At 42.0% G+C, this 14,490-nt stretch overlaps 3 protein-coding genes across 4 annotated transcripts; 2 read left to right on the top strand and 1 right to left on the bottom strand.

The window, feature by feature from the left end:
* On the top strand, window positions 1-5,637 carry LOC135597805 (histidine-containing phosphotransfer protein 2-like). Of its 2 annotated transcripts, none has more exons than XM_065091300.1 (6): window positions 1-149; window positions 672-802; window positions 893-961; window positions 2,665-2,736; window positions 3,013-3,085; window positions 5,312-5,637. In XM_065091300.1, exons 2-6 carry the CDS (start codon window positions 705-707, stop codon window positions 5,354-5,356), a joined length of 357 nt encoding a protein of 118 aa, XP_064947372.1. In that variant the 5' UTR covers window positions 1-149; window positions 672-704; the 3' UTR covers window positions 5,357-5,637. The 2 variants fall into 2 exon arrangements, with proteins under 2 accessions (XP_064947372.1, XP_064947370.1); XM_065091298.1 differs by having other exon boundaries at window positions 44-271.
* Window positions 5,638-7,501: 1,864 nt separating this feature from the next.
* Window positions 7,502-9,253, top strand: LOC103972462 (probable glycosyltransferase 2). Its single transcript, XM_009386812.3, has one exon. It carries the CDS (start codon window positions 7,571-7,573, stop codon window positions 8,948-8,950), a length of 1,380 nt encoding a protein of 459 aa, XP_009385087.2. The 5' UTR covers window positions 7,502-7,570; the 3' UTR covers window positions 8,951-9,253.
* Window positions 9,254-12,327: 3,074 nt separating this feature from the next.
* On the bottom strand, window positions 12,328-13,200 carry LOC135596509 (uncharacterized). Its single transcript, XM_065088557.1, has one exon. The coding sequence runs from the start codon at window positions 13,198-13,200 to the stop codon at window positions 12,328-12,330; it is 873 nt and encodes a 290-aa protein (XP_064944629.1).
* Window positions 13,201-14,490: the final 1,290 nt, after the last annotated feature.

Genomic DNA, 14,490 nt, shown 5'->3' with positions numbered 1-14,490 from the left:
CAGAAAACGTAGGCATCGCGCATGCATCATCTCGGTGCTGTTACACATATTTTAATGGCCGTCTCCGTTTTGCTCTCTTTGTCGGCCTTTGTTTGTTTGGGAAGTTACAAGACGATTCCCCACGATCGCGAGCGGCAAATGCGCTCCAGGTTCTAACTCCTCTCCTCCTCCTCGCCCTAGGGTTTTGCTTTCTCCTCTTTTCTTTGTCTCGATGTCTCTGATGGCGCTGAGGGAGCAGCTCAACGGTTTGGTGAATTCCATGTTCCTCGAGGTACTCCAAAATCGCCCCTAGTGCTTTCGGTTCGTTCTTCTCTCGGAAAGGGGGGAAATCCCATTTCTGTTGTGATATCTGCTTTCTTGTATAAAATCTGTCGTTTCCGTGTCGGATCTCGCGCAAGGGTTTGGTTTCATGATGCATTTTAGTGTGCCGTCCGAAGTACTCTCCGTCCGGACCTTTGTACTTTGTTCTTGTTGATCAGTGTCGTGGTCTCCGTTGTTCTGGATCTCCAGATCGACTTGAAGTTGACTTCCGAGTTGTTTGTTTCCCTAACCAAGATTTTGTGTCAAGGTTAGGATTTGGTTTATTACGCTTTCTCGTCTATTGTCTGAGGATTTGTAGTCGCGTGACATTCAAGAGCCGCTTTAATCTGTACAATGTCTCTTCTTTGCAGGGCTTGTTGGATGACCAGTTCGAACAGCTTCAGATGCTACAGGATGAGAGTAGTCCTGGCTTCATTGCTGAATTGATCACCTTGTTCTGTGGAGATTCAGAAAGAATACTGGCAGAGCTGACGAAACTGCTGTATGTTCTAGCGACGATGATTTTTTCTCAGGTTTTGTATAACTTATTTTAAAGTTCACCGATGCTTAGATGTGCTTTTTCATTCTATAGGGATCAAGCTGTTGTTGATTATCAAAAGGTAGATGCTTTTGTTCACCAGCTTAAAGGAAGCAGCTCGAGGTGATTGTACTTTTCCTTATATTGTGTGTTTCTTTGACTGTTTGCATTCCAGAATGATGTAATTTGCAACTTGAGGATGTTTCTTTCTTCAGCCATTGACTTGATCACTCATAGCAGCTATAATTGTTTACCTGCTAATTAGAGACTCAGTAGACATTAATACGTCGAGCGGTTGAGGAATAACCATAAAGAAAAGTTGCTGTTAAACACTAGTACACTATCTTTGTGTAACTAGATAGTACGCAAGTTAGATCCGTGGAAGATGAAGATTGAATGAGGAGAGATTTTGAAGGAGTTAAGGGGATTTTCAGTGAGATATTGGTTTTTGCAAACTAAATGGTTCCTTTCTATATTGGATGTAACTTCTAATTGTAATTCTGTAAGTTATGAATTTAAATTCCAACCATTGGAAATTTGGACATGAAACTGTTGGAAGTCTGAAATCAACCATTGATTTATTTATTTTTTAACTTCACTTATTACATGTCCAAACAGGAAAAGTGAAATAAATCCGATCTGACTCGCACACAGGACAATCATGTGATGTTCTAGTACTTGGCCTACTAATGTGTCACCAGCACCATACAACACATGCCATGTGCATCAGCACATGCACAGCCCCGCTGATGAACTTCCCTATAAAGCTTTGCATGTCAAGTTTCCCCATGTCATACATGCAGAAAGAACTGTAGGAGTTTTCCTTTATTCTTCTCTCCCATATGGGACTAAAATTCCCTTAAATAAATTATGTTGCCTCTTTATCCTTGTGATTTTAGAACAAAAGAAACCAAAACCCTATTTAAATATTTTGAAAAGTATCAACTTATAGTTGGTACCTGAGCTTTGTTTTCAAGATGGTTAATCAAACTTCATAAGCTTTCGGTGTAGTGAACTTAGAAAGATAGTTATCAAACGAGAGCTGATTACCGGGAATTATTTCAGAAATATAACCTATTCTTAGCATGCATGAAAGAAATATGGGAACAAGTATTTTAAAATAATTTGTCTTGTGATGTCCATGTTGAACAGTGATACCTGATCCATCATGACATGTTCCTAATGCTGAAAATGCACTAGGATAAATGCTTGACTTCCTTTATCATAATTCATGGTTTCTCTGTGTTTAAATATTGACAACATGTATGCATCTTGGAATTATTTTGAGTTATCATGAATGCAAAAATCCTCAATATTTAGTATAAGTTCTTCAAGTATTTTCTGTGAATGACTGTTCTTTGTCTGATTCCTTGTGCGCCTCATAAGTTACATATATTATGATTAAGGATTGTCTAAATTGCACAGAATATATCTCCATATACAAAGTTATACATCGCAAGTATGGTGAGACCATATCGTAATGTCCTACTTTTCTAAGATTTGCAATGTAGGCATCCTCATATTGTATCATGACCATGCCAATGCTTCTTGGTTAGAGAACCTTGACATACAAACATGTTACTTTACATAAAGAGTTCACCTGCATATTTGAATTGTAAAATGGTTTACTTTGCCATGTTCAATTGTTCATGAATCATGATAATCTTCGTAAGGAATATTGTACTTATTGCACTGCAATAAATTTCTAGGAACTGTGTACCTCTAATTTGAAGTAAACAGTTACCTAATATAGGAAACTATTGGGACTTTTGCCTCTTTTGAGAACCTCATTTATTTCTTTCTTTGATGGGTCTCTTGTTTTGCAGTGTTGGTGCACAACATGTGAAATTGGCCTGTGTTCAATTTCGACAATTTTGCGAGGAGCATAACAAAGAAGGGTTAGTATTCTTGCTCAAAATATGCATTCACAAATGTCTAAATCATTTAGAAGTCACCTGTATTCATGCTTTTTATTGATGTCCGCAATCCTCTTCTCAAAAAGAGTTATAAACACTGACATACTTTAAAGGCAATGAATATTAGTTTAATCATTGATTTGAGTGCAACTATTGTCTTTCTTCTTTTCCGTATACTATTTGAAGGTTTTGTCATAGGTCTCCCGTGGCCCGTGTTTGACTTGTACCTAATGGTGAGAAAGGTATTTATTTTTTCAGGTGTCTCCGCGCCTTAAATGTGGTCAAGCATGAATACTATCTTCTGCGGGGCAAATTTGACACCATGTTGCAGGTAGATTTCTTTTTGTTTGATTGAAAATGCTATGGAAATAGTTCTCTGGATCTTGTGGAACTTGGCTTGATTATTTGTTTATTGCAATATCTTCCTCTTAGTTGATCAAATGGTGAATCACCTTAAGCAGGGTACCATATCACTTGTCTCAAAACACTCTTTAAGTTCTGCTGAATCCATACATATTCAACTGAGACTTTCATATCTTCTTAAAGTTCTGATCATAGATATTCTGCTGAAAGCTCTAACTGATATTCTTAACACTTGCATGTGGAAGATAGATTGACTCATACCCAAGACATGTGAATTGAATTGATTGGGGACATATCATGTTTTATAAGTGTGGCATGAATAAGTGTTGAATAATGGACCTTTCGCTCATACCATATTTATTAAATTTTTTGTCAGTGTCGTTCCATCTAAAAGATTTATATACTTATATTCTTAAGATATCAGAAGAACAAAACTATGATGCTAAAATTAAAATATTGACGTTTTTTCTACTAATGAAGTGATACTTAATCATAAAATGTCTGATGAAGATGGTTAGAAGCTCTAATCTGATCTCTATTGCATAATGATATATGATGTCTATTTAAATTCATGAGAGGGTGATCCTTGATACCATGGTGAATATATGACAAACAGAAACATGCATTTGTTTATCAGGAAACAAAATTTGCATATGAATGATTTTGCTGCTAAACATTTATTCCACATTAGCTTCAGTTTTTTAATTTCTTTGGCACTTCACCGGGAGATTATCCTGTCAAATGCCTGAATAAAATAGGACATCTTCTTAGCTACTTTTGCTTTTTCTTTTTTCCTAACAAATGGTAAGTTGTGAGCATGGGATTGGATCCTTAGACCTTGTTATCAACAGTCGAAGTATTAACCTGCTATAGGCTAGCCGACATTCTCTATATGTTCTTTAACCAGCTAACCTACTTTTGCATAATCTTCTATATGTTGCCTCAGTTACTGGATGTGAATCCTCACACTGTAGAGGGTCAAACAAAGGGGCAGGTTGCTGGTCAGTGTGGGTGTATGATGACTCCAAGGGAGCCAAAAAAAGGGAGGGTGGATGGGGAGAAAGGGTCTATATAGAGGAAGGGAAAAAGGCATAATGACCATTCTCAATTAAAATTCATAAAGAATCATAAGTCTGAGAAAATTATAAAGTATATATAACTCAAATCATAGAATGCTGAGTTAATTTTAATAATTTGGGATCATTTTTGTCTAAACCCCCAATGCGGTCTGTTAGAGCTTAAATTAGCGCATATTAAATTGGTTTTATGAAATTGAACCTGCAAGTGGTTGATTTCCATATTACTTGGTTTAATATGGTGCAATAAATCAAAGTTAATTAGACTAGAAATCACCCAAAATAAATCCTACTTGATTACTGAAAGTGTTGAAATATCATAAAGTTGGATGTAATCATGCAATTAATTTAGGGAAGTAGATGACTTAATTATATAGAACTAAATCTGTTAGCTTGGGTTGGATCAGATTAATATGATTTGTCGGTGTATCCGTAATAGTGATGTTACTTGATGTGACTTTGAGGTTGTTCAATTAGTTGCTGTTGGCATGCTGCTTGCCTATTTGTGGTGGGCTACCATGAGTAGTGATCATTGGATAGATGGTCCAGATGATTTGCTAGTTGTGACCTTACTCCTGTGTGTTGTATGAGGGTCTCATTTGACCACAAGTTAAATCCATATATGATGACCGTGGCCTGTCTTGTGATTCCTATTTCACATTCACAGTGTAAGGTGGTTTTGTGAATCTGTCATCTTCATGAGCTTACTGCTTTACTAGATTTTTTAGACAAGTTGGAGGAATAGGTTAATCAAGCCAATGAAAAGTTATTCTTCGTATCTGTTTTATAAGCTAGTATCATTGAGGACACACTTTATGATAGAGTAACCATGATCTTCCATCAAGAGAATGTTGTTTATTGTTATTGCAATTGCTGCTGCACAAATTAAGTAACTAAGATGTAACAGGATGTTCCAAATATTGTTATCAATGCCATCCTACATTGTTTGGAACATTAAAATTTTAGGTGATAGTGCTATTTACCATCCTAGATCGTTTGGAACATAAAAAGTTGAGGCGATAGTGGTATTTGTAATTGCTGTCAACATTAGAAATCAGATGATGTTAAAGCATGCCATTTGTAGAGCCAGCAAACTTACTCATGTATTTCTTGTGCAGCTTGAGCAGAGAATTCAAGCCTATGAGTGCAAACAGCAAATCTGATAAAAGTCCGCAGAGGTCTCTATCATGTGGTCTAGTTTTCATGATCAAGTTATGGGTTGTCTGTGCCTTCTAAAGTTATTGGTTGTCCATAGATTACTGACTGTCCTCATACATTGTGTTAAACATTTCTTTGAAATGAATTTGAAACTTTGTCAGGCCAGTCATGGCTATAAATATCACTGGTAGTGTACTAGTGTAAACTTCCTCAAACTTCCAATTGACTGTTTATGTAACCGGAGTAATCGCAGCTAATATCTGGACTCAAAAGAATATTTGTGTTATATCATCTTATTGAGAGGCTGCTGCCACCCAAGATAATCTTAATCTGTGTGATCTATAGCAAATGAAAGTTCAGGCCTGCCAATTAAAACTTTGCTGAATTCTCTCATTGTAAGGTTCAACATCTGCATGATCCATACCAACAGAAAGGAGTGAAGTTGTATGGCATGCCTGTGACTGGTAATATTGTGCTTTTGTTTCTATATTAATACTCCATGATTCTGCTGATAGATTTCTGGAAACCTGCTAGTCTCATCACTTACATTTTTCATTGTATCTCCTATTTTTGTGGGTGAAATTTGGATTATGTATTTCTTGACATCAACGACAAGACATCTTCTGCATTTCTTATTTATGTAGGTGAAATGTGGATCCTGTAGCTCTTGATACCAAAGACAACAGTATGATGGGACTACCCTTAACATACTTGGTAAGCACTTGATTCTTTTTAGATGATTGCTTAATGGTAGAAGGCAGGGTTTGTTGATCGAGTCTGCTCACCGACCGTGAATCTGAATCCTATGGGGTCTCGAACTTGGGACATCCACAACTTACCAAAAATTTTATCCTGGTAGGAACTTTAGAGGCCGTGAATCCTTCCTAAGGGGCCTCGAACTTGAGACATTCACAACTTACCAAAAACATCATCCACCTAGAAACTTGCCGGCCGTGAATCCCAAGGGGGCTCGAACTTGGACATCCACAACTTACAAAAAAAAAGAAAAAAAATTTTTAGCCTGACATGTAAAAGTGTTTATATTTCTTTCTTTCTTTTTTTATTAGAGGATGCAAAAAAATTGTCGTCCAAGGCATCATCGTCGTATCTATCTTTCTAGTTTGTCCTTAAGACACCTGACTCCTATTATCCCAGATGATCGATCGGTCAACACATGACCGATGACGATGACTCGGAAATGTGGATCCCCGTTTCGGACGAGGCCTTTGTTCCAGTTGGATGAAGCCTTTTGAGCTTCAATGGTCCCGACCGATAGTGGTTCCTCGATGTGGAGTTGCTCCCTCAATGTTATGCTCCAAAGCTTGGTTAGAATATTCGAGGTTGAGAGGTTAATCCGCCAACACTTTGGCTTCTTGGTTTGGGTGGTGGTGTAGAGCATTACTTTGTGCGATCCTCCAAATCCAATCCTCTTCCGTACCCAATTTGTCCTCAAACCTCAACCGACCTTTTCTTTGATGTAGTAGATAGATAGAATTAGAAACATAACTTGATTCTCTAGCCTACCCAACACTTGGTTGAAGAACCAATTTGTCCGACGAGGACGTATATTAGTCCTTTTGCCGGATGGGGAATGAGGCTTCCTTAGGCAATAACATCTCAACTATAGTGACAAAAGGGTATCAGAAATTGAGTCGATTATAACTCATACGCTAACTAAAACATAGCCTGCATTTGAGGTTGACCAATGTCAAATGTGGATGCTACAATCCATGATGATGCCTCAAGAACTAACTACCACTGACCGTCTAAAAGACATGTTCGTCATTGTCGATAGTTTACTTGGTCCGCCACTGTTCGTTCAAGCTGTCAGCCAATAAACTATACACTCCTCTGTTTCTACTGCTTCGCACGATGTATTTCTCACCCAACAGCTTTGTCGACTGATCCATGCATCCTCCGTCGTGGGAGACCACAAGGGAAGTCAAGCAAGAATGTCGAATCGGATCCATCATCTGTCCGTGCCGACGCACCAGCCAAGGAATATGACGTCGTGACTGGTCAGGATCTGTGGGACCCGTTAACAGTCCCCACTAGTAATCGTCGTTCTATGTTCGGTGCATTGGCCGACGCATAGGATCTGCGCCGGTGATCGTAATTACAAATACATCCCTCACGCGGAGTCTTTCGCTCTCCGACAAAAGGCGAGCGGAGACGAGTCTGAAAGCGGAGTCCCCCTTCCGACCGTAAGAGTTGCCGTGATGGGCCAGGAGGCGGCCGGCCTCAAACCGACGTCGGCGAGGGACCGCCCCGACGCCGCCACCCGCTCCCGCCTCCCCCGTCGCCGCCAGATCCGCAAGACCTTCAACAACCTCAAGATCACCGTCTTCTGCGGCGTCGTCACCATCCTCGTCCTCCGCGGCACCGTCGGCATCGGAAGCCTCGCGGGCGCCGGCGGAGACGCGGCCGCCGCCGACCAGAAGGTCGTCGAGGATATCGACCGCATCCTCCGCGAGATCCGCTCCGACTCCGACCCCGACGACGCGGACCAGATCCCCTTCGGCTTCAACTCCACCGCCGCCTCCCTGAACTACACCTCCGCTTCCGTCCTCGCGGCCGCCGAGAATTACACCCTCGGCCCCAGGATCTCCGACTGGGACGATCAGCGGCGGCGGTGGCTGGGCGAGAACCCGGGGTTCCCGAGTCGGATCCCCGGAGGCAAGCCGCGGATCCTCCTCGTAACCGGCTCGCCGCCCAACCCCTGCGACAGCTCCATCGGCGATCACTACCTCCTGAAGGCGACCAAGAACAAGATCGACTACTGCCGCCTCCACGGGATCGAGATCGTCTACAACATGGCGCACCTAGACCGGGAGCTCGCCGGGTACTGGGCGAAGCTCCCGCTTATCCGGCGGCTGATGCTGTCGCACCCGGAGGTGGAGTGGATCTGGTGGATGGACAGCGATGCGCTCTTCACGGACATGGCCTTCGAGATCCCTCTCGACCGCTACGCCGCCCATAATCTCGTCGTCCACGGCTATCCAGATCTCATTTTCGAGAAGCACTCCTGGATCGGCCTCAACACCGGGAGCTTCCTGCTGCGCAATTGCCAGTGGATCCTTGATCTGCTCGATGCTTGGGCGCCGATGGGGCCTAAAGGTCGCATTCGCGACGAGGCCGGCAAGATACTGACGGCGAACCTGAAGGGCCGGCCCGCATTCGAGGCGGATGATCAGTCGGCGCTCATATACTTGCTGTTGTCGCAGCAGGACAAGTGGGGCGACAAGGTCTACATTGAGAACTCGTATTACCTCCATGGTTACTGGGCTGGATTGGTGGACAGGTACGAGGAGATGATGGAGAAGCACCATCCGGGCCTCGGGGACGAGAGGTGGCCATTCGTGACGCACTTCGTCGGCTGCAAGCCGTGTGGTAGCTATGGGGACTATCCTGTGGAGAGGTGCTTGAGTAGCATGGAGAGAGCTTTCAATTTTGCGGACAACCAGGTCCTGAGGATGTATGGGTTTGCTCATGGGAGCTTGGCTAGCCCCAACATTAGGAGGACCAAGAAGCAAACAGCAAAGCCACTGGAATTCTTGGATCAGCTTAATCTCAAAGCCGGGATAGAAACCAGAGGGTGAGGGAGGCCATCCATGGAACCATCACTCCATCAAATCTCAGGTCCGCTGCACTTCCTGTTGTTTCAATTGATGATGTTTAAACTTGTTGTAGTGTAAGTTTCAGCTTCAGATCCCAGACGCAATGTTTCATGATAAATTGAAGTTTTTAGTTTCCATTCTGTTTAGGGTTTCTTTTGGAAAGGTACATGGGCAGGAAGTTATTCTTTTGTAACACCTTACAAGGTTTTCCCTTATGTTCTGTTCGATGATGATGAAGGGCATGTTTCAGCAACTACATCTTTGCTGAAACATGATTTATACTTAGGACTATGTAACTCAATCTTCTTTCATTGTGTTAATCTGCCAAAGATGACAATGAACTTCTTGCAGCTGATCACATGAGAAATTTATGTGGGAGAGAAACAAATTCTTTTTAATATATATCTTCGTGTGGAAAGATTGATTAATCATCTGCTATCTTAGTTCTTCTGGAGGACAATTATAAGTCAGTTTTTGCTTCTCGGCTCTCTAAATAATCTTAAATAGTTGAAAACCAATAATTACGGAAAAGGAAATCAACTTTGACATCAACAAGATAGCTTGGAAACCGGATGTCTTTTCTGGAATACTATGTAAGAGCACATTTTTGTTACTTCTCAAAGTGCTTGTTACTCTCTGATTAAAGCTGGTGTCTTTCATGTACGATAATGATGATCACATTTATGAAGTAGATTTTATGATGATCATAACCTTTCCTTACCTCTCCTTCATGATGCTCGAGGGATCACAACTTTTTATGCCAATATTTGTCTGCTGTAATTTTAAATTATCACAATCTGATCTCACACAACTACTAGAATAGTAACATAAATAGAATATGCTTTGCTTATGTGGTCCAATCTCACGAAGCCAAAATAATTTATGGTGACTCCTCTAATCTAATGGACTAATCTAATCTACTGAATGTGGAACCATAAGGGCATCATGGTCTTTCCCGGCCAATGGAAAGATTTTTCTGGCTTGAAGGAATGAGGTGACTTATTCATTTTAAGATGTTGGATAGGTTGGACAGATTTTTGTTCTTGTTCTCGACTCGTATATGAAGCCATACCTAATGCATTTTAGAGTAAAGATGCATCACCATGGGACGACATCCTATAAAAGAAAATTATATTTGTTTGCTCATGTTGTCTGTCATTGTTTTTTTTCTCTTTTTCCGTCTTACATTAACCATGACGATTTTATCATTTACTCTTAGTTGTCTACACACAGTTACCCATTACTCCATCCTTGCATCTCTTTGTGTTATAACTGCATGTTAAATCGCAGTATCAAAGTATTAGTATTAATCTTCTCTATGGTGGATCTTGAGATGCCTCTGAAGGTAGATGGTAGATGTGCAACATCCAGAGACAAAACTGCAAAATGCATTGATATTCTTGTTGCAAATAATTGTCAAAAGTAATTATTATATCTACTTGAAAAATGTGGATGCTTTATTTTGCTTTAGTTCACCAAGCCGTAAGCTGCGTGCGTCAACATGCTGAGCTTGAGCTATATATTTGTACCTCTCTACATGATACTTGCAATTTTTGTATTGATCAAAATGTTTCATTTCCTTTAATGCAAATGTTTTGTGTCATGATATTTTTTCTTTCTGAGTGAAATATTTGACATCGCTGTTCTAAGTGAATCAAAGAGTAATGCAATTCTTTTTTGTTCAATATAGATGTCAAAATTCGATGAACAGCCAAATTCTGTTGCTATGTTTCTGTTCTTTCTTGTTCTTATGGGTAATTACACAGTGTAGTTTATCAGAAGGGGCAAACCAAGCAAAAGAGTAATGGCTATCTACTTTGTACAAAGAGCTGGTTTGCATGTCCTTTTTCCAGTCTGCCCTTATCATGCATAATCAAGTCATGTTTGTACGAATTCTTGTATGGGCCTGCCATCTATCAAGGCATTCTCTATTCTGTTGAGTTGTCATATTTAGAGGAACGCTGAGATATTTACATTTTGTGTCCTAAGGCTGGAAAAAGTACCAAATTAGAGTCAATGCGGAGGCCAAAAGCTAAAATGCTGGAAAGTCTTATTTCTGTTTAGAAGAATGTGTAGAAGGCTTTTTCTCCATGAATAGCCTAACATAATTTTGCCTCTTAGATATTTTTGGCCAATTTGACATTCCTACCCTTTTTGAATAAAATAGTTCTTGTGCACCATAGATGGATCCACCGAATGACACATCTTCATTCTTCCTTGTGCCTGTTAATCTTACACTGCTTATCGGATTTAAAATTAGCTGATACAGATGGTGCCTGGATTTGCACAGCTGATATAAGGTTATTAATCATCATCATAATATCATGTTGAAAAGATGAAATTTGGCAATCTTTTATGGGAAGTGCTTTGTTTGTAACATGATGCTTAACATTTTTAATTATCCTCGATAGCTTTTCGTATTTCTACAGAAATAGTTTAGTCAATCTTATTGTAGTTTATTCATTTCTATGACATTGAATTGTATGTTTATGACGAGATCCATTTGGTTCCAAGAAATACGGTGGAAAAGGAGTTTCATGGAAAAATTAATTCCATGAAAACTAAACAACAATTTGTGAAAGGGAAATGGTTTCCCATTTTGTTTTCTGCTGTATGAGATGTGAGAAAACTAGAAAGCGATCTCTGTTTTAGTAGAAGAGTTAGCAAATAATGGGAAGAAATGTTTGTAGAAGTTTTCTAAGGAAAACTTTTTGTCCATAACTTACACATACTAGGACAGTATTATACTGGTGAAGTTGCAACATGATCACAGCAAATGAATCTGTCACATGGCTCTCTCTGTGGTATTATATCTCATGTTTCTCAATGGTTTGGAATGGGATGTGCTTGCCCTGTTGTCATTGTAATGCACAAGTGTGCACCAGAAGTAATAGTTCCACAAAACTCTGGGTGATGATATTTTGTTGAGCTTGGGAGTAATGCTAGTTTTTGTGTTGAAATTTTTGTTCATGCTGGAGTAATGCTAGATTTAGAGAGGTTTCTTTAGATTCGATACAAATCTTGATGGATTCATTTTTCTAGTTTTGATTCGATGTCCAGACTGTGGCTGGTGGTTTTCAGGAGCTCCAATTTTATTATCATTGACACTACACTTATCAAGATTTCTTCCAAATTCTCAATGTCAAGACAATTGCTTCCAATCAGCCTATCAAAGAACACAAAGACACGATCGAGATTGTGGTTGCAAATACATTTTAACTCTTTGGTTATGTTTTATCCTTCGAAACATATTAAATCTCGACGGAGCAGCGAGTGCTCCGAGGCAAGACTGAAAGGAATAGGAGGAGGACATATTACATGGACGGAGAAGCGATCGGCCAAATCACTCGTCAGCTTCTTCACTGGCTCTTGAAGGCTTGGATCAGTAGAGAGAACCCAGACATCGTCCCCTGCGCCAGTTCTTCCTCCGACCACAGCCTGCGCTGCGGCGAGTTCCTCGTCCGGAACATGAACAGCGCGCAGTGGGAGGAGTCGCAGAACCACCAGCCATGAACGTCCCACATCACGTCGATGGTCGACCCGTCCACGAATATCGTCTGGTTCCCCCGGAAGTTCCACTTCAGCCTCTTCACGCTCACCAATATCTTCTTGTCCACCGCGACGTGCAGCTCCGAGTCGTCCCCGTCCAACTCGTCTCCTTTGCATCGGATCAAGATCTCGTGCTTCTTCCCGTCGCCCCCGAACTGCGCCCTGGTCGAGTAGAGAGTGGCGCCGCGCACTTGCTCCCTCCTGCTCACCACCGAGAACTCCGCCACCGGCAGTGCGCCCTCGTCCTTCTTCATGAACTCCCCGCACATGTCCCCGAGCAACAGGGCGAACTCGGCGTCGGCGATCATGACGACGTAGAAATCCTTGGCAGGCTCAGGCCCCATCTCGTACTTGGCGGCGGAGATATCCCAGTGAAGGCCGATGACCGAGTCGCCGGCGACGAAGCACCGGCTGCCTTTCGTCTTCTGCGGGAGCTGGGATTCCACGGCATTCGACGTGGAGTCCTGGATCGTGACGGAGAGGGAAGCGGCGGCTTGATGATGCTTGGACCAGACCACCCTGGTGAGCAGCTCCTTGTGGGTGGAGAGCACGGTTCTGTAGAAACAAGTGACGGCATTTTGAATCGGCCGCTCCGCGACCGACGACGAGTTCCGGTTGGCAGAGCATGAAGCTTCCGCGACTCTGGCAGCTTGGCTCGCAAAGCAACCGGCAAGATCTCTCATCGTAACGAGAAGAACCAGAGGAAAAGGGGATGTCGCTCCTCTCCACCTCCAACCAAGAGCAGAAGAGGAGGTTGAAATAGCTAGCTATATATGGGCGGGGCCTTGGAAGACAGCCAACGCCACATGTTACAGTGGACTGCTGCGGTTTTATCTTGCAGGAATCATGGTCCTTGTTATCTCTGCTCCTCAAAGGCTGTGTTGTAGAAGCAAGGAAAACAAATGAAGTTGGTGCATGCAAACACAACATGGAAGAGAATTATCCTCGTCCATTTCCTCGCGTTATAGTCTTGAGACTCGCATGAACCAATCAAGCCCCGACCACATAATATACATATGGTTGGCAGTACTCCGGTGCTAAGTTGTAGATTCCTTCCTTGTTCAAGTGGTGTGTCTTAACATAGGAGACAAATACCTGTATGGTTTATTGTCATGGGTAATGTAATACTTGTGCAGAAGAGAGAGAGAGAGAGAGAGAGAGGGCCACCCGATGCTGCATATAAGCATTCAATAATTGTACATCTTGGTTGCTGCACAAGGGGACAACACGCTGCAAGTATTGAGGCACTGTTTATGTGGCCGAAATGATTGGTGGCATTCCTCTGTCCTCATATCAACTGCAACATCCAGTATTCCTGTCATGCTGCTAATTTAGTACCGGAATTTGGACGCTTAATCTCATACTTTACTGTCGTACTACTTAATAAAAGCACATCATCCGGTGGAGGATCGGAAGGGATCTGTACAAGTCCACATCCCCTCTTCGTTAACGACTCATCACCAAGCTGGCGAGACCGTGGGAAGGAAGGTGAATGCAGGCAGAGGAAGGAATGTAGGTGGAGCCAAGTTGCAGGCATCATCATAAGATGAAGACGCACATCTTGTCTCTTGGATCCCTCGTCGGCTTTCATGATCACCAGGCACGCGAAGCTTTTGTGCGAATCCAAGTTGCGGGGTCGGTCCCTTTCTGCATGTGCTTGCTTCGATGTAGTTTGTCTCTAACTGATGGCCACTGAATGGTCGGCAGAACAGTGAAAGCTGCTGCATTCCTCCTTGTTCTCTTACGACTTCACTGTAAGATCACCAAGTCAACGACTGCTCGGTGTTTTTGGCTATCTGATATCACCTTGCGGAATATAATGCAGAAAAGCCTGGAGTGTAAGCTAAAGTGGAGTCGACAAGGTTTCAGGTGATCTTGTTCGTTCTCCTCTTCAGCTTGAATAGGAGAACAGAAGCAAGCCGAGGCATGAAGAACAGAAGCTAAGGTGGAGTCGACAAGGTATCATCATCACC

The sequence above is a fragment of the Musa acuminata genome, chromosome BXJ1-11 (assembly GCF_036884655.1).
Source record: "Musa acuminata AAA Group cultivar baxijiao chromosome BXJ1-11, Cavendish_Baxijiao_AAA, whole genome shotgun sequence".
Classification (NCBI taxonomy): Eukaryota; Viridiplantae; Streptophyta; class Magnoliopsida; order Zingiberales; family Musaceae; genus Musa; species Musa acuminata.
Note: the sequence above shows the minus strand (reverse complement) of the source record. Positions and strands in the feature narration are given on the sequence as shown.